Source organism: Amphibalanus amphitrite, unplaced genomic scaffold (assembly GCF_019059575.1).
Source record: "Amphibalanus amphitrite isolate SeventyFive unplaced genomic scaffold, NRLGWU_Aamphi_draft 001030F_arrow, whole genome shotgun sequence".
Lineage (NCBI taxonomy): Eukaryota > Metazoa > Arthropoda > Thecostraca > Balanomorpha > Balanidae > Amphibalanus > Amphibalanus amphitrite.
Genome location: NW_024882524.1, coordinates 164,463 through 181,833, shown reverse-complemented (window position 1 = coordinate 181,833; position 17,371 = coordinate 164,463). Strand labels below are relative to the sequence as shown.

General features: G+C 50.5%; 2 protein-coding genes across 2 annotated transcripts in view; one reads left to right on the top strand and one right to left on the bottom strand.

Moving 5' to 3' along the window:
- Positions 1 to 14,032, top strand: part of LOC122369387 (cysteine-rich motor neuron 1 protein-like) — a 27,723-nt gene extending 13,691 nt beyond the window's left edge. Inside the window, exons 3-11 of the mRNA XM_043344100.1 lie at positions 1,605 to 1,787; positions 7,532 to 7,711; positions 8,466 to 8,670; positions 8,989 to 9,188; positions 9,516 to 9,671; positions 9,957 to 10,403; positions 10,610 to 10,792; positions 11,065 to 11,190; positions 11,508 to 14,032. Of these exons, the coding sequence (XP_043200035.1) occupies positions 1,605 to 1,787; positions 7,532 to 7,711; positions 8,466 to 8,670; positions 8,989 to 9,188; positions 9,516 to 9,671; positions 9,957 to 10,403; positions 10,610 to 10,792; positions 11,065 to 11,190; positions 11,508 to 11,773 (1,946 nt within the window). The 3' untranslated portion in view covers positions 11,774 to 14,032. The remainder of the gene's footprint in view (positions 1 to 1,604; positions 1,788 to 7,531; positions 7,712 to 8,465; positions 8,671 to 8,988; positions 9,189 to 9,515; positions 9,672 to 9,956; positions 10,404 to 10,609; positions 10,793 to 11,064; positions 11,191 to 11,507) is intronic.
- Positions 13,834 to 17,371, bottom strand: LOC122369381 (spermatogenesis-associated protein 17-like). The gene is made up of 7 exons (XM_043344085.1): positions 16,983 to 17,371; positions 16,467 to 16,638; positions 16,065 to 16,219; positions 15,720 to 15,869; positions 15,264 to 15,393; positions 14,926 to 15,074; positions 13,834 to 14,540 (listed from the first exon to the last, which is right to left on the bottom strand). The coding sequence occupies exons 1-7, from the start codon at positions 17,048 to 17,050 to the stop codon at positions 14,369 to 14,371; spliced, it is 996 nt and encodes a 331-aa protein (XP_043200020.1). The 5' UTR covers positions 17,051 to 17,371; the 3' UTR covers positions 13,834 to 14,368.

The window sequence follows — 17,371 nt, the reverse complement described above, 5'->3', positions numbered from 1 at the left end:
GGAGGCTGATAAAAGGTTACCAGCTTTCAAGCTCTTGTAGGGGAATCCCCCGCAGTTTCTGCGTCGGATTTAGGTTTGACGAGCTCCCCGGCAACATCCGCTTCTCCCTGAAAGCCGATAGCTTGCATCGACACCATCCGTGAGTATTTTGTAGGTCTTCTCTGGCGCTAACTCCTTCATGAATGACTGGCGCCGACCTCCCAAGCATCATTTTCCTTTTCAAAACAACCCCATTCCTGAACAAATGGGAAGTGCCAGGGGCAAATTTTTCGCAGCATATCGTAGCAGAATGTGTCGGCCATCTGTTTCTTAGACACATTTTGCAAAATTTGCAAATCCCGAACGCTCGTCATTCCCAATGCCAAGACCATCGCTGGGTTCCGGAGTGTTTTCCTCAGGAGAGGTTCTGCTTTGTAAACGGCCAAAACCTGTCCATCGTGCGGTTTTGTCCGGATTTCGTGTGTAAAAGAAAGCTATTTGCTCCAGATCTGCCTCTTGAAACTTCGTTAGATAAAACTTTACATTAATTGACACTTCTGGAGGGTCACTTGTCCTCGGCATTCACGATTTTTGCATTATTTTCCCTCAAAATTTAGCGTTATAGATATTATAAACAATTTTAAATGATATTTTGTCTTTATTTTATGATGACCTGCAATTTTTGAAACTGGGTAACCTCTGTCTGTGAGCTTCTAGTCAGTTTTCAATAGTTAGGACTGCATTTTCAGCTGCTTTCCGGAGCACGAGTCTGCTGCCGTACGAGGGTCGTTCAAAACGCTGTTAGTCTCGCATGGTTTTGTCCTTCAAAAATTTTAGCCACCGTTTTTATTAGATGATCATCATGTTGTACTCATCCTCGCCGACACTTTGCCATGTGTCATTTCCGACCTAACCATTCCCATTACTCGTGAAGCAGAGAGTTTCTCAGCCGACCCGAGTATGCGACCTCCATTTTCATGCCTGATCCATGGTCAGAGGTGAACCCTTTTTGTGAGCTCATGAAGGGTCGAATGCGCTTGAAAACAATGAAGCTGCTTGAGGAAGGTTGTTACCAATGCCCATGCAAAATTTCGACTGTTAATTTCATGTTGATTCAGAATTATTGACAAAAAAGCATGGCTGGTACCTGTAAGCGAACTTTTGAGACACCCTGTATTATATCGACACATCAACCCCTCTCTCTCTCTCTCTCTCTCTCTCTCTCTCTCTCTCTCTCTCTCTCTCTCTCTCTCTCTCTCTCTCTCTCTCTCTCTCTCTCTCTTTTGTATTTTTATACAAGATGAGTTGATATGTTGTCGTTAATGATAGAGCTGAGTCTCAGTATGACTAAACGACTTCTATCAACAAATTTGATTTGTTTTCTTTGGACATACAAGTTTTATACCGAGACGAAATGGTGTTATTTCGTTTCACACCCATAACGAAATTTTCGCATCACTTCAGCTCGTTCTAATACCGTAAACCATCGAACCTGCTTGGTTTTTTAACTAACCCTGCACAAAAAAAGCATAATAACGGCAATGTTCCCAATACGGTGAATCGTAAAAGATTCTCCGTTCTCGACCTCTATAATGACTGACATTGACATATTCTCCTCTCGGCAGAGGAGAACTCGACGTGCGTGCACCAGGGCAAACGGTACGAGGAGGGAGCCACGTGGCAGATGGACCAGTGCACCACGTGCCATTGCAAGGACGCCGTCAGCTTCTGCGACCAGCTACAGTGCCCCGAGCTGGGGCCGTGCCCCCAGGTGACCGACCCGGGCCAATGCTGTCCCCGCTGCATCGGTGAGTACTTTACTTACCTACAGTCCCACAGAGTACAGTCCACAGCAGAAGTAATGTGTGGTTTCAGTCATGGGTATGTTCTGCTTCTGAAGCTTAGGAACGATTAGCCAGACTACAATGAAACTTTGAATGCAGCTTATATGTATCGTCACCCTTGCAGCTGCAACTTTAGCTATTGACATCTTCTTTTCGATCACTCCGCATTAAACAATCGCCAGTCAAAGCCAACCGTTGAGATAGGTAAAACCCTACATTACTTTAGCGGTGGGCTGTACCAATGTAGCGTCAAGTAGTGGCAGTTAAGCTCCTGAGCTCAATCTTATGAATCCGTGAAATCGATATGGCAGCACTGGCTGACATTCAACTGCAGAAAACGGCTATCAATTAGTATATTGACGGCACCAAGGATTGTTCCGCTGAGTTGGAGAAGCATATGCTTATTTTGCTAGCATTGGTATCACTATTCACTATAAATGTTACCAAATTCCGTGAATAGAATAACACGCCCTTTATACCTATGATGGGGCCATTTGTTTTAATATCAAGTGACGCTTGGTGTTGCACTTCAGATTTTCCTAGTATCGCTAAATGTTAACAAGAAGACATCATATCCGTTTGAAGCACGCGCCGGGCCACCTAGCAACGAACTTTGGCTTTGTCTTTCGAGCAGCTATTGACCGGTCCCTACCTATGTTTGGCTCGGCAATCTGGCATGTTCTGCTAGTACATGCATTATGCGGGTCCCAACTGGTGCTATTTGAGGCAGATGCTTGACACCCGAGCACTGTTCCAAAGCCCTTTTTATGATCTTTAACTTTTGCCAGAGTTATAAAGAGCCGGTGTTGTAGCCGGGAAAAAATGACTTGCTGTTATTGAACCCTGGTCAGGGCGAGGATAGAGGTCTGCTTTTTGTGTCTTGCCAATAATGTCGAGCCGAAACTTCTCTAAAACAACTGTGGTGCGAAGATTAGTTACGACTCATTTCCATGGTCCATGGTAATACAGTGGTAAGCGGTGGCTGGCATTCAAAACAGTGTAGGAATCATTTGACATTTATTCTAAGGTCCATTACATTAGGTCCATTCTAAGGTCTGTGTACTTGCAGACACAACATAAACATGTTCTGGCCTCAGCCGAAGTTTGTGTACTCCAGATGTCTATTTCTATACAGAAATAAGTTATGTGTCACTTGTCCACCCCTCCAGTTTCTTCTCACACGATATGTGTCACAAAGTGGCATTTTTACACAAGCTAAAGGATGATGATTGATACTATCTGATTGATAGTATCTGCCACTCCGATCTGCGATTGCATCAGCTCTGTTGGGTAGCTGAGTAATCTGACACCGGGTCGGCCCGCTGCCGTGCAGCCGCTGTTGGTGTTGTGGCGCGTCCGTAACCGGTAACTCCCCGCTATCCCCGTATATCAGTCAACATGTCAGTCAACATATCAGTCACTCCGCCGTCTCTCATATTGGCCACCATCGGGTGCCCAATGTCGGATATTTGCATACAGATGAAACATGTGTCCGCTTCGACGGCAACACGACGAAAACAAACATCACATCTCAGTCAGTGTCGTTTAGCTGTTTGGCTGCTCACAAATTGTGTGGTAAATTGAACATTAAACTCGTGTTTAATGTCTTGCTGGATACGATTGAAATAACACGAAGTAGTAGAACGTAACAATTTAATTTTGATGCTCAACAATCGATTGGCAACGATAAGAATTAATCTTACAGTTATTCCTTCAACAAATTTATTTAATAGATTTATCATAAATGTTGTCTGCATCAACAAAACGCATAACTAATTGGTGTAGCTACAAGTGAGGGAGTATGTATCACTGGTTCTAATGAAGTGCTCGTAAGCCGGTGCCCATGTTCGTTGGCCCGGTTTCTGTGGTCACCCTTCACCCCGAGTCATTTCTCCGCGATTCATAATATGATCATTCATCCGAGTGGGCTAATTGCGTCATAAACCCAAATTGTATACACATCCCAGTGGGTAACGAGTGTGCTCTCGAATGTTATCGTCGGCGGTGTACGGGATACGCTCTCGTGGGGCCGCTCAACGTTACACTGCGACCGTCACGGCGTCACGGGGCGTGATACCTACTGCCCATGTAGGGGTCAGTGGCCTTTCTCAGCGCCGGGTCCATGCAATGTGAATGGCCTACATAGTCATATCCCCGTAGTAATAGTGAATGCCGGTGAAATAAGCGTGATTGTATCGATTAAGCAGAACACGAGCTTTCTATGAATACTAAAGGCCACTTAGTGACCCTTCGGCTTCTAAAGTCCGATTTGGCTGCCGCTACTCCACCCTTTGTGTCGAGTACGGCAAAAGCTAAATTCAGCTGGACTGCGGCCGAAGATGGCTGTCGTTCCATTCTCTGGTGCGCCCGTGCGACTGTCCGTTGTATCCGCAATACTCTCGGGTTATTTCACGAAACAGAGACGGGCGGACCGCAGCCCTGACCGTGAACCGGGTGCAGCATGCAGCTCCACCTCACGTATACCGTGGCGTGGCAGCGCTCTGAAGTTGCAGGGGTCACTGCAGACCCGTCAGCGGCCCCAACGGTCCCACATTGCTCGCGTCACCATCACCTTGCAACGGTCGTGCTGGCTCGCTACCGCTGCCAGCGCGACCTTGCCAAATATGGGAGGACCCGCCCGGACCCGCCTGGCTCGACTTCGACTAAACGGCCGTCCGGCCACTCCCCATGAGGGAGAGGGAGCGAGGGAAGGGAGGGAGTGATGTATTCATTGACCCGGAGACCTCGCAGGGAAGGGTTGGCGACTAGCGTCACATTTCGTGCCACCCCGGACTAACGATTAATGTCGCTGCCGCGCCGACTGCAGGGATGAATGATGGCAATAGTCATTTGTGCCTTGACGTGCGTGGGGCCCTGGCGGATATTACTTCAACCGCACCGGGCGCCCGAACACAGGCGATAGGGTATAATCCCGTGTAATTAGAGTGGAATTATGAACAGATACGACTGCACCGGGCGCGCCTGTCTGAATGGGGATGATTTAGCAGTATGGTGCAGTAGTGTTACGTCCACTGGGCTGGTGATGTCAGCAGAATGTTGCGATAACGGCACCGCCGCGGGTACGGCTGGTCTTTGGGAGCGGTCTGGGCGTCCCACAACTCCCCTCATAACATGCAGCTATGAGGGCAAGCGTCAGTGTAATTGACGCTAACTTGTGCCTTATTCACAGTTGGAGATAAAAGCATGTCACATAAAAATAGACGGTTTTAGAAGCTATACAATATACATTCATTGCAATTTCATGGTTATTTGTATTTAATAAAGTATCGCAAGACACTTTTTCTTTTACAAACAAGTAGCTCGTCCACAATGCTTGGTTAAAACAAAGATGTAGAAGCATGCATACTTCAAGCATGTTTACACTTATGTACATTTATGCATTATGCATGCATACTTACACGCATACACAGCGTAGAGTCGTACCTACATTCTCACATCTTTGCACTCAGTCTCCGTTGGAACGAGGCATCAGGCAGGGTACTGTCATTTCATGCGGCTATTTATAGACATGCAGCTTGTTGACACCGTATTTGAATTCCTTTATCTGTACCGAGAGCGCTGCTCGAGAGACACAAAGCCACCTATGTCTACACTTGTAGACGCTTGCTTATCGCCGCCTTACGACTGTGTTGCGGCTCTTTACGATGCTGCATAACACAGACGAACCGAGGTCGTAAATTGCACTTCCTCGTAAGAGTGCCATCCGTATACTGACTGGCATGTCATGTCTCGCATAAATGACGATCCAGTTGTCAGAAAGGTGCCTCAGCAACTCAATCGTAGGAGGTACTGGGAATATGGTTGGGCTTCTGCGGGGTTTATACGAAGGCCTATAAATAGCAACACTGCTAGAATTGAATGCATAATGATAGTAATTATTATTTCTGCTATCCCAGTGAGTGAGCAGTGGGCAGTGAGTCAGCTCAATGGCTTCGAGGAGCTACCCTTTATAATGTACAGAGTCTTGCCAGGGTTTATTTTGGTTTTATTCTTATTTCAGTTATTTTCATTTCGGCAAACGGTAATTGGAAAGTTTAGACCTTCTGCTAAACCATAGCGCTACAGAAACCACCGTTGATCACTTCATTTGCATGCCGAGATGTCGCTTATTGCAGAACTGTCTCAGCTTGTCGCTCCACTATACGGAGTGTCGTGTCGGAGTGAACTGCGGACCACCGTCCGGCCTAATGACGCCGTGACCCTTCGGGTGGGGACGGGGTCACATTACGTCACGCGTTCCGGCGCCCCACTGAGATCTCTGTGCCGCCGCCGCGAGCTTGTGGCTCGAGTCACCGGGGCGTGTCATCTAAGCCAGCCCACACTGACCAGGGGAGGAGGGGAGGGGGAGAGGCCCCTTCCGGTCAGTGTGCAATGTTTACCGTACGGCCGGGCCTCAGGCGAGATGGTACCGGAAGCCACCACTGCCGGTCCAGTGTCACCGGGAGCGCTGATTGCGGCCTCATTTAGATGTGGCGGTGTGTCGGAGCAGCTACACTGTGACGTAATGTGACTTGAAGCAATTACGTCTGTTTATTTAGTTAACTTTGTCATGCTTTCTTATGATTATGCTGATGTTTATTTTCATCTAATCTCGATTCTGCATATATGTGTGCACGGGACACAAAATTGTAACCTATTTCTTCTCTGAAAACGTACATAAGTGATGATACGAGTATAAGGTCATAACTCATAACGCTTCCGACCGGGAAGAGTTTCAGTTTGGAGAGAGGAGCTCGGTTGTTTCAGTGAGTAGAGCACATGTTTCAACGAAGACTCCGTCTCCATGGGCCTTGTTATCATGTATCCGACGGGATTGCTAGTACATGCCTCTTGTCGGAAGTGCAATACCTACATCACGGATGTACTGATACTAGGCCGAAAATAGACATGATGTATGCCGGCAATAAATGTCTTTTATTGTGCGTAACTCAAAGCGGGCGTTGAAGCTCGTCAGCTGCCAGTCGGCTTCGCTGAGATTTTGGTTTTACTGAATGCCTCCCACACGCCGTGGGCGGGTATGATTGAGAGGACCACTCGAGGCAGAGTTCCACTCCGTGTTTTCGCCACAGCCCAGCCGGGTCGGAGCGCTGCCGAGCTGACGTCACAGTCCCACTGTGCACGATGACGTCACGGTGGCGCTATCTGCGCGGTGACACGTGACGTAACGGCGAGTGGGTGTGACGCCGCCGGGATGTGACGGCGGTCCTATCTCGGCTGACGGGGCTGCAGGGGCGCGGCGGGGTGGTGGCGAACCGATCGGCAGCGTTCCTTGTTTGCGGTCGTTATTTTTGCTGACAGGACGGCGTCGGTAGCTGTTATGAGTAAGGAAAGTTTGACGTCCACAGGTGTAGGTATTGACAATTGATACCGTAAACAGAGCGTCACCTTTCGAGTTTCGGAAGAAAGTCCGTGCTGCATTCCACCCATGAGAATTTTCTCACATGTTTATTGAGAAATTTTATTACAAACATGCTGCCATCTGTCACTGACCTGTAATTCACAGGTTACTGCCATTGGCGCCATCACCTATTATTTCCACCCTTGACCTGGTAATGAGCACTGCTGGACTTGTCCCACAGCAATCACCATCACACATTCACTCCTAACCGTGACATGAACCCCGTCATACGTTTCAACAAAACTGTCACACACAAGACGGCGCACTGATGACCTTTGACCCTCCACAGACGGGTGCCTCTCTCGGTCGGGCGTGTTCCACAACAACAGCGAGCAGTGGGAGGAGGATGAGTGTACCACGTGCTCGTGCGCCGACAATGAGCTGCACTGCCACATCGCACAGTGCAACCCGCCCTGCAGGAACCCCGTCCACGTGCCCGGCCGCTGCTGCCCCGTCTGCAACCAAACAGGTCAGTGATATGTCAATGTAGCGTTCCGTTTTCCATGGATCATGGAATAGAACTTCAAGTTGTAACATCACTCAAAGCTTTGCACTGATGTGATGTGTGTGTTTGTATTGCTCACTGTTGATATACCGTAGGATGCTTGCAATAGCTTCATATTGCCACTTCTCAGGGGCCAATTATCATCGGCCACATTTCATTTATGGATTCAAGTATTCGTAAATGCTACACAGAGTATCGCTAAGTGTGTTTTATAATTATATTACCTTCGTTTTAACTTTTACCGGAATAATATCGCATGTCGCGTCGGGCCGTATGGATAGTATCAACTTCTGTCCCTAGATGGCAGTCAAGTCGTGCGCCTGAAGGTATACTGTGCCGCACGATCCGTGCGGGCATTCACACGGGGATGGCGCAGCGGAAACATCGGAAAATGACGGAAACTTATGAATATTTCACCGTTACGGTTGAAATGTGATGCCTGGTATATGTTATGAAAGAAAATATGAAATTCATTCATTGCAGCTTTCAAAAACAGTGCTGTTTTTCTGAATGGCAGCATGCGCGTGGGTGATGACTGACGACTTCGAGGGACGGGGCAGACCACTCCCGCGGGGATTGTACGAACGCCGCCGGCCATCGCACCGCCAAACGGGACCGCAGCACTACAAATAAATAGCGGTTCCAGTGAAATGAGCGGTGATTATTTGCCGGCCTGGTGGCGGCGTATGTGACGCGGCCGTGCCGTTTGTTGTTTCAGAGTGCGCCGTGGTGTGCGAGCACGGATACCGAACGGACAGCAAGGGCAGGCCGCTGTGCGAGTGTGTGACGGCCGCCCAGCCGGAGCCAAAGCTACAGCCGCCGCCGGAGCCGACACCAAAGCCACAGCCGCGCTGCCGCGACATGAGCTCCTGCAAGAAACAGTGTCCCCACGGCTTCAAAGTGAACTCCAAAGGCTGTGCGAGGTAGGCAGCCGGCCGTTCGTTACGTGTGTAGAAAAATGTGGATGCAGATTTCTGGATATTTTTATTTTCCACGCCGTTTGAAACACGGTGACTCAACACAGTGACACACGATTTATCAACCTTTGCCCGAAAGTCGCAGTACCCATGCTTTTACTATCGTGAGCCGAACTCCTGCTCGAAACTATACTCCTGGTCGAGGTCCCCTAGTTAGCTCTTGACTGCAGTCATGTCTGCCAGTGATGGATGGAAACGGCAGTGATTCTGTCTTTTAGAGCACCTTTTCAGTTCTGACCATCTCCCCCCCCCCCCCCCCGCCAGGTGTAAGTGCCACCACTGCCGCCGTCTGAAGGGCTGTCCTCTCACCTGCCCTCTGGACGTGAACGACCGAGGCTGCACTGTGTGCCGGTGTCGGGAGGGGGCGACCGGCTTCCCGGCGCCGGTCACCACTCCGACTCCGACTCCGACTCCGACTCCGACTCCGACTCCGACCGTGCACAGACTCAGCTGTGTGTCTACAGGTACGGTCTGAACTGAGGGGTCCCGGGGGTCACCACTCAGTACTCACCACCTAGTTCTGCAGATTTCCTGGATTTTTTTTTTTCTCGATACATTGCCATTTCATTTCGTGAGTCACAATTTAACGCAAAATGAAACTTTCGTGGTAAGGAACTGCATGAGACTGTAATTTCCCAAATTAATTTACAAGTCAGGGCCAGACTGTCGGAAAGGAAGGATCATTGACCATTTCGTTTTAATGCTGGGTATTAAATGAACTCAAAGTTCTTACAAAAGGGTCGTTACTATGCCACCAAACTCAGCTCATCCATGCCCCCCCCCCCCCGCAGCGGGCGAGGTGCACGCGCCAGGAGCCTCCTGGGACGACGGCTGCCGCCAGTGTTATTGTCAACAGGGCACTGAGATGTGCTCTATGATCGCGTGCGCGGTGCCCGCCTGCGAACACCCCGAGATCGAGCCCGGCCAGTGCTGCCCTACGTGTCCCGGTAAGACGGCCGCCAGTGGCGGACGGCCACGGGTTGGGTGTCGGGGTAGGTTTGGTAAAAGAAAGGCGGGAAACGTTGATGCGAGGCAGTAATGCAATCGTGAAATTACATTCGGCGAACTGCGAAGTGTTGGGCACTTTTGGGTCAGTGTTAAAGCCAGAGTAACATACTTGTAGTTTTCATTCACCTCTATGCTGCTTTATTCACATTGAATTCGGTCAAACTGCGTCGACTCCACGCATTAATTGTTCTGAAATAACTGACGCTTAGAACTGGTTGTTTCAGATGACTCTGTGGTGCCTTCACGTCACGTGAACCTGACAGTGTGCCTGTCGGCGACGGGCGGCACTTATCTGGAGGGTCAGACCTGGCACCTGGACAGCTGCACGAGCTGTTTGTGCCGCGGAGGCCGAGTGCTCTGCAGTCACCCGGTCTGCCCGCCGGCCGCCTGTCCCCAACCCGAGCGGCGGCCCGGCCACTGCTGCCCGATCTGTCCCGGCCGCTCGCCGACAGGTGGCAGCACCGAGCCGCCGCCAGAGAGCAGGCGCGGCGGCCGGGCGTGTGCCGCCGGGCCGGGCCCCTCCTGGCCGGACGGCGCCGCCTGGAGGAGCAGCGCCTGCGTCAGCTGCCGCTGCCGGAACGGCGCCACCCGCTGCTACCACGAGCGCTGTCCGAAACTCAGCTGCGAGCGGCCGGTGCTCAGCAAGGGCCGCTGCTGCCCTCACTGCATCGGTTCGTACCAGACATAGCAGACTACCGGTGTCACACACGGAGACGACTTTCCTTCCATTCCGCTTTAGTAATATGGATCAAATAGCCTTGCCATAAACTAGCATGAATTATATATTATTCTTAGATAATATTCACGTGCCCTATACAATCGGTCCCATAAATAGTTTGGCGTAACATGTCACAATCATTTTTCTTCCTTCCCACAGAGGCCACCCGCGACGGCAGCTGTTTCCTTGGTAACCGTACATTGGCCTCGGGCGAGTCGTGGCAGGTAGACGCCTGTAAGAGCTGCGTGTGCCGAGCCGGTCAGCTCAGCTGCGCCCAGAAGGTCTGTTCGACCGCGTGCCGCGGCCCGGTCCCCGCCGGCCACTGCTGTCCCGTCTGCAAAGGTGAGACAGCTGCAGAAGATACCAGTCCGTCTGCGACGACGAAAAAATTTGAAAGTATACTCAAAAGAGCTGTAATTAATGGTTTGCTTTTCGTTTCAAATGTCATCGTTTAATCATCTGTAGCCTGTAGGTGCAGACCTCCTCGGTCTAAAAACGACAATTCGTGCCTATTTCCTTCGTATATTCTTTGCACAGCCGATCAGGCTTTTCCAGCAAAATATCAGTGATTCCTTCGGATTTTCGGCCACACCTCCGCACGCTCCCGTTTTCAGAGGACGTTTCGACCAGCAGCTCCCGTCACAACTATCCGTTCCTGAACGGTACCAGTAAGGTGGCGCACCGTATCCGGGTTCCGGACCCGCCGACCGAGACTCCGGAGCCGGACCCCGAGGAGACGGGTGAGTGCCGGTAGAGTGCCGCTTCGTGGGTGTCCGGGCACTCACATATTCCTGCGGAATCTGGTAATAGCTGGTCGGAGCCAGCCAGAGGCAGGGCGGGAACGAAGTACGGTCCCCTGGCGGCCAACGCTAGTACTATTAGTTCAAACTCTGTCCATAGATGGCGATACTTGTCAGCGCCTGATAGTTATACTGTGCCGCATTACGTTGCCTCAAATCTTCCTTGTTATAAGGCGCGGAGTGGGCAGTGAATTGAACGTTACCCTGCCGTTTCTCGTACCGCTGACTGACGCCGTCTCCTTATGTCCACCTCACAGACGGAGCCGAGCTCACGCTGGTCCAGAAGTTGCTCATTTCGGGGCTGAGCGTACTCACCCTGGTGCTCCTGATAGCCGTGTGTGGCCTCTGCTTTTGTAAGGTACGCAAGAGCAACCGTTTCACGCCCAAAAAGCAGCCCCTCCAGGTGCTGGCTGAGGAGGAGAAGAAGCCACTGAACGGCGCGCAGACGCTCGACTGTTCAGCTCCGCTGAGCACCATCAGCTCGCCGCTGCGTCCGCCTGAGACGGTCATTGGCATGCGATGAGCGCCGCCAGCGCGCGCCCTGCCTTGCCACGTCATTGTATATACTTCATTGTGGGCGCCGCAACGGGGAGGGGTCATGGCTACTTTAAGGATCAAAGCGATTTTGTTCTTGTTTCAAAGTCAGAAGCAAAAGTAGTTGCCTATTAGCTAATGGTAGGATCTGCTAAAGAGTTTGTGTAGTTGGTTGCTTGACTTATCAAAAAGTGATACGTAAGTAGCTCTGCTCCTCCCAGTTGCCGGGACGCCCCTACGTTCATGTAGTCTACCACTGATGGGTTTTTAGAGCCGTCCCGCCAGACTTGTGTCCGCTTCCACTTGACTTGGCTGGCATTCAACGTCCGCGGTGCTCCCGAAGGAACTGAAATTCGAGGCCCGTTCCAGCCATAAAAATCGGTGACTTTTAATCGAACTGCCAACGCGGAGCTTTAACCCTATTCCTGGCGGGCTCCGCCGGGACAAGAAACTGGCGGGGGGGGGCCGATTCGGCCCCCCCCTGAGATCTCGAGAACGAAGCAAGATAGCGACAAACGGTAAACGGCATCGGATACGCACGGTCAAGATCTACAATTTTTACTAAGGTCATTTTCAGGTCAGGTCAAAGATGACGTCACAGGGGTCGAAAGAGTCAAAATGGCGGCGCTAGATATGGAGAGAGCTTTTCTCGAATAACTTTCGAATTAGTCAAGATAGGAACAAACTAAGGGCATCATCGTGATCCTCTCGTCAATCCGCATCGAATGATATATATGTTGACCTCGCAAGGTCAAGGTCAAAGGTTGACCTCAGGTCACGTGACCTCGAGGTCATCATGTATATCATTCGATGCGTCTTGACGAGCTGAACACAATGAGACCATCCACGCGTCTGTATCTTGTTCCTGTACGGAGTTATTGGCCAAAAACCTTTGGTGACCTTTGATGACGTCACATGACCTCACAGCTGCCCAACAGCAAAACAGACCTCAAGGTAGTGAAGGTTGATCGTATATGAAGTCATGTATGGTATATGGGGCCATTCCGACCCGTTTTAGTGGTAAAAACAGGGAGTTGATTTTTCCCCCATTGACTTATAATGGGGAGGTCGCGAAACTGACCTGACCTTAGGTCACCGATATCAAAATTCCGAGATATACAAATTGCACATACTGGTACCCTAACTAAAGCCTGAAGAGAAGAAATTGATCGGTCAAAAACTCTAGCTCTGGCGTGATTGCAAACTTTTCTGAGGTAGGGTCACGAAACCGCCTCTGGTGACCTGACCTGAGGTCAGATCAACTCAAAATTTTCAGACATGTTGCATAGAAGCCTGTTAGGAAAAGTCAGAAAATTTGAGCTTCCTAGCTCAACGCGTTTGGGAGAAATAACCAAAAAACCTCAGGGGGGGGGCTCCTGAGGCCCCCCCCCCCCCCGCCAGGAATAGGGTTAAGTCGCTCGATTTTGATGCTGATTCTGCTTCTGGTTAAACCTGATTAATTTTAAGCTATGGACAAAATTTTAACATATCTACAAGATTTTAGCATCTTATAAGACTTGGGGCCAAAAACAAAAAATAATAGAGAATCACGGATATGACGCCACATTTGTGATCGTTATGGGGCCTCTCTGCTTCTCGAGTGCAGCCGGCACAAGTCTGACCGCGGGGCGGCGCCGGCGGCGACCGGCCGCCGAGCGGTGTGGTGACCTTTGTCTGTGATAATGGCCCCGAATACATGGACAAGGAAATACGTATCACGAACGGGTTTTCCTTATTTGTTATCCGTTTGTAATACGCTTTTACTCTGCCCATGTATTCCTGGTCAATGCCTCTCGCCTGCGACCGTGGCGGCCTTCAACAGTACTCCGACGGACAGCGCGTGTGTATAACAACTGTGTACCGCCCGAGCTGCATGCTGTGGGGTGGTCTGCGCACGCGCGAACTCGGAGCTTCAGATGAATATTTCCTTCGGAAAGTGTTTTGAGCTCGCTGATGTGACGTTTCCATGGCGTTTCCATGTGCGGTCCTAGAGCCAGGACCTCTACATAAGTGTATATTCTGTAGGTAGTGGTTAACAATAAGGCGCCGTTCTTCGATATCGCTATATTTTCAGTTACTATGTTTTCAGATGTGCCAATAGATTCGGTTCGGTATTGTATCTGTGTAAAATGAGCTGCCTAGCGTACTCGCCTTAGTGCTGAGCTCGCAGAATGGTATTATCGAGCTGTCGTACGAGTATTTATGACAACACCAGTGTGTTGTGTCAATACACTGCAATAAAATCCAATAATACCTTTGTGTGCAACAAAATGCATCTTGACGCTCGCCCTTATGTATAGGGGAGGGGGCGGAAGGTCGAACAAACTTCCGGTTTTTGTTGACCATGGGAGATATAACATTCCCTCACATACAAATAATAAAACAAGACACAATTTTCTCACGCTTACAGACTGCAAGCATCCAGACGCTTCAGACAAACGAAATTTACCCAGCGCCAACCAGCCTCCCGACTGCATATCGTCTACTGCGCCGCAGAGATCCCAACAGCCACCTCCAGACAGCACTAACCGTCACCAAACAGTTCGTCAGACCACTATCACCCACCTCCGGCGACCCCGCCGGTCTACACACACCCGTCGAAGGTCTCGACGGGTCTCAGGACGCGGCGGAAGTCACCGCTGCCGACGAATCGACTGCTGTCCGTCTCCCGGAAGGGCGGTGGGGGACGATACGGGACGCTCGCGTGTACCGAGGATAGGAGTGGAGGTAGTAGGTGTGCAGTCGGAGGCCGGAACCTGCCGATGGGGGGGGGAGGGGGCAGTGTGAGACGGTGGAGGAAGAGGAAGAGGGATGTGATCGGTGCGGGGCAGGAGAGAGACAGTGCTGATTGGTGAGGAGCAATGTGATACGGGACTGGTTTTGGTATGATTGGCTACTAGTACTGACTTACAGGAACACAGCGGGAAGGAACAGCAGGGCAAACGAATAGACAGAAACATAAATCTGTGGAACAACAAGGGCCAATGACTATGAACCACAATGCCTTCCGTGCACACTTGGCAACTACCCACTGAGGCAACAGGTACTCAGTCGCTAATGCTGCGGCTATTTACGGCTACTGTGGCTACTCAGGGCTCCTTGCACACCATACGGCTCCCCACGGCTACTTCAGCTACTCACGGCTGTTCGGAGACACAGTGCACCTTGGCCAGTCGCCTCTGGTCGCGCACGGCCGCCTCTGTGTTCTCGAACGGCTCAGCGGTGCGCAGAGACTGACAGGGCCGCCGACTGAGGCGGCGGCGCAGCTCCAGCGGCGGCAGAAACGGGCCCTGGCGAACGAGCGACGACAGGTGAGCGACTGTGCGGTAGCTCAATATCTAGCTCGGTGTCGAACATCTCAAACGAATTCATAGAAAATAAGATATAGCTAAAGAAGAAAAACATAAGAAAAGTTTGATGTTTTGACAAAGTAATATCATAACTTTGCGAAATAAGCTGATCTATGCAACTAAACCTACCTGCAATTTGGAAGCCCCCCATGCGGATTTATCGTCTTCTACTTTGTCTTCGGGTTTGGTTTTGGGTTTCTTCGTTGGACGAACCGGGAACCGAATGCTGGCCAAATGCTTCTCGATACCAATCCTCTCCCTGTGTAAGGACGATCGTTATGACATCAGTTAAATATTATTTTATCACTATGCTGTAAAATTTCAAAGGCATGCAAGATAACGTCTCCTTAACCATCATACATTACCTACGGCACAACGTAATCGCTACTCCAATCCTTGTATTCTTATCATTCAACTCAATGGCCTAAGTCCAGGCAGTACCAAAAGTTCTAGCACTGGCCTACTTACGAGTAGGCCAGTGCTAGCACTCTAGCACTCTAGCACTCGTATACCAGCTTATTAGGAGCTAATAAGCACGTGCCTGCAGCCTCAGCCCGTCTGAGAAGCCGCTGTAACTGACCGCACCTGTGATATGGTGAGTTGTAGACGCCCGGTATCGTCTTAGTGCTGATCATGTGGTGTGTCTTGATGAGCGTCTTCTGCTGTAGGATCTCCGAGGAGCAGACCGTCTTCCGCTCCTCACTCAGCCGTCGACACTCCAGGGCGCACTGAACCCTGTCAGGAGAAAACCGAGAACACGTTAAATCCTTGCGATTGGAACCTATTGAACACACTGGGTAGTAGCAAATTGCACGGCCAAACCTTGTCGAGCAAAAGTTACCGAAAATAATTCTCGACAATCAGGAGCATGAATAAATAAGTCTAAGACATCACAGCTTGCCTCGCACAGCGGCATACTAGCATAAATACCTCAGCTCATCATTCTGGTCGGCCACGAAGTTCAGGTAGCCCTTCCACTCGGCAAAGTTGAACACGAAGAGGCGCGAGCGAAAACCGCGCCATGTTTTCTGGATCAGGGTCGCCTGTCTCCTGTAATAGTCGGCCTGCGCTCGCAGTACAGTCTCCTGAAAAACAAAGAGAGATGGCCAACAGCATGCTATCGTAAACGGTAAAACAGACGCTTGAAAGTCAGCAATGGAATGCAATCGGTGCTTGTAGGTGCAGCGCTCTTCGGGTTTTAATGCTCAAATGCCTACTTGATCATGGAAGATCATTACACACACACACGTTGAGGCTCTCAGATGTCGTTAACAGAGGACAGATGAGCTAGTTAATCACAAGCTTCATGTTCTTCCGTGTCCGGTGTCCCACCTGGAGCAGCCGGCGGTAGTATCGTCGGCCCAGGTAGCCCCGCCAGTGGCGCTGGATCACGGCCGCCAGCTGGTGTAGACGACGCAGCCGGTCCCGAATACGGTACCCGCGCACCCAGCTCTGCAGTCGCACGGCCGCCCGGTACTCCCTGGCCCGGTCCGTGTCGGCCTCACTGAGGGAGAGGACAGGACAGGACAGGACAGGACAGGACAGGACGGGACAGGACAGGACAGGACAGGACGGGACAGGACAGGACAGGACAGGACAGTCACACCACACGGCCGCCCCGTACTCCCTGGCCCGGTCCGTGTCCGCCTCACTGGGGGAGAGGGGGGGAGGGCAGGACAGGACAGGACGGGACAGGACAAGACAACAACACCACACGGCGCACCACCTTACATACATACGTCAGTCATGACGCTACAGCAGCATTGAAACCGAGATGGAAAAAGACGTGTTAAGCCTTCAACTCATTAACAGCATTACTCAAAGACACGCGGATAGTTGAATACTTACTGATGTCTCAAGACGACGAGCTCAGGAAATGTATCCAATTGAACAACGAGTCTCTGATATGTTGTCATGGTGTCCAGCTGGGCGACATACGAGCATTTCGATCTTGCACCCTATTTCATTGTTGAAAGACTACATATCTTTGATCTGTACCTATCATAAGTAAACATCTAAAAGCATAATAGTTTAATGTGTAGCCTATCGTTTGCCTAAGCATGTCGCAAAATGTAGCAATGCGGCACATATGTATCAGAAAATGAGTTTATGAGCCATATGCTCGCGAGTTTACAACGATGACGACCTCCATATTGATGTGCTCGATTACCACCTTCCCAACCGTGGCCACGACCCCTATACCGCTATCAAGATCCGCCTTTGATACAAAATGCACT

What these genes read in the sequence shown, in the direction of transcription:
- LOC122369381 (XM_043344085.1), bottom strand. Translation starts at nt 17,050, where the DNA reads ATGACAACATATCAGAGACTCGTTGTTCAATTGGATACATTTCCTGAG. An exon ending in ACTACCGCCGGCTGCTCCAG is followed by an intron (nt 16,220 to 16,466) that starts GTGGGACACCGG and finishes TTTGTTTTTCAG; the next exon opens with GAGACTGTACTGCGAGCGCA. An exon ending in CACTGTGTCTCCGAACAGCC is followed by an intron (nt 14,541 to 14,925) that starts GTGAGTAGCTGA and finishes CCCCATCGGCAG; the next exon opens with GTTCCGGCCTCCGACTGCAC.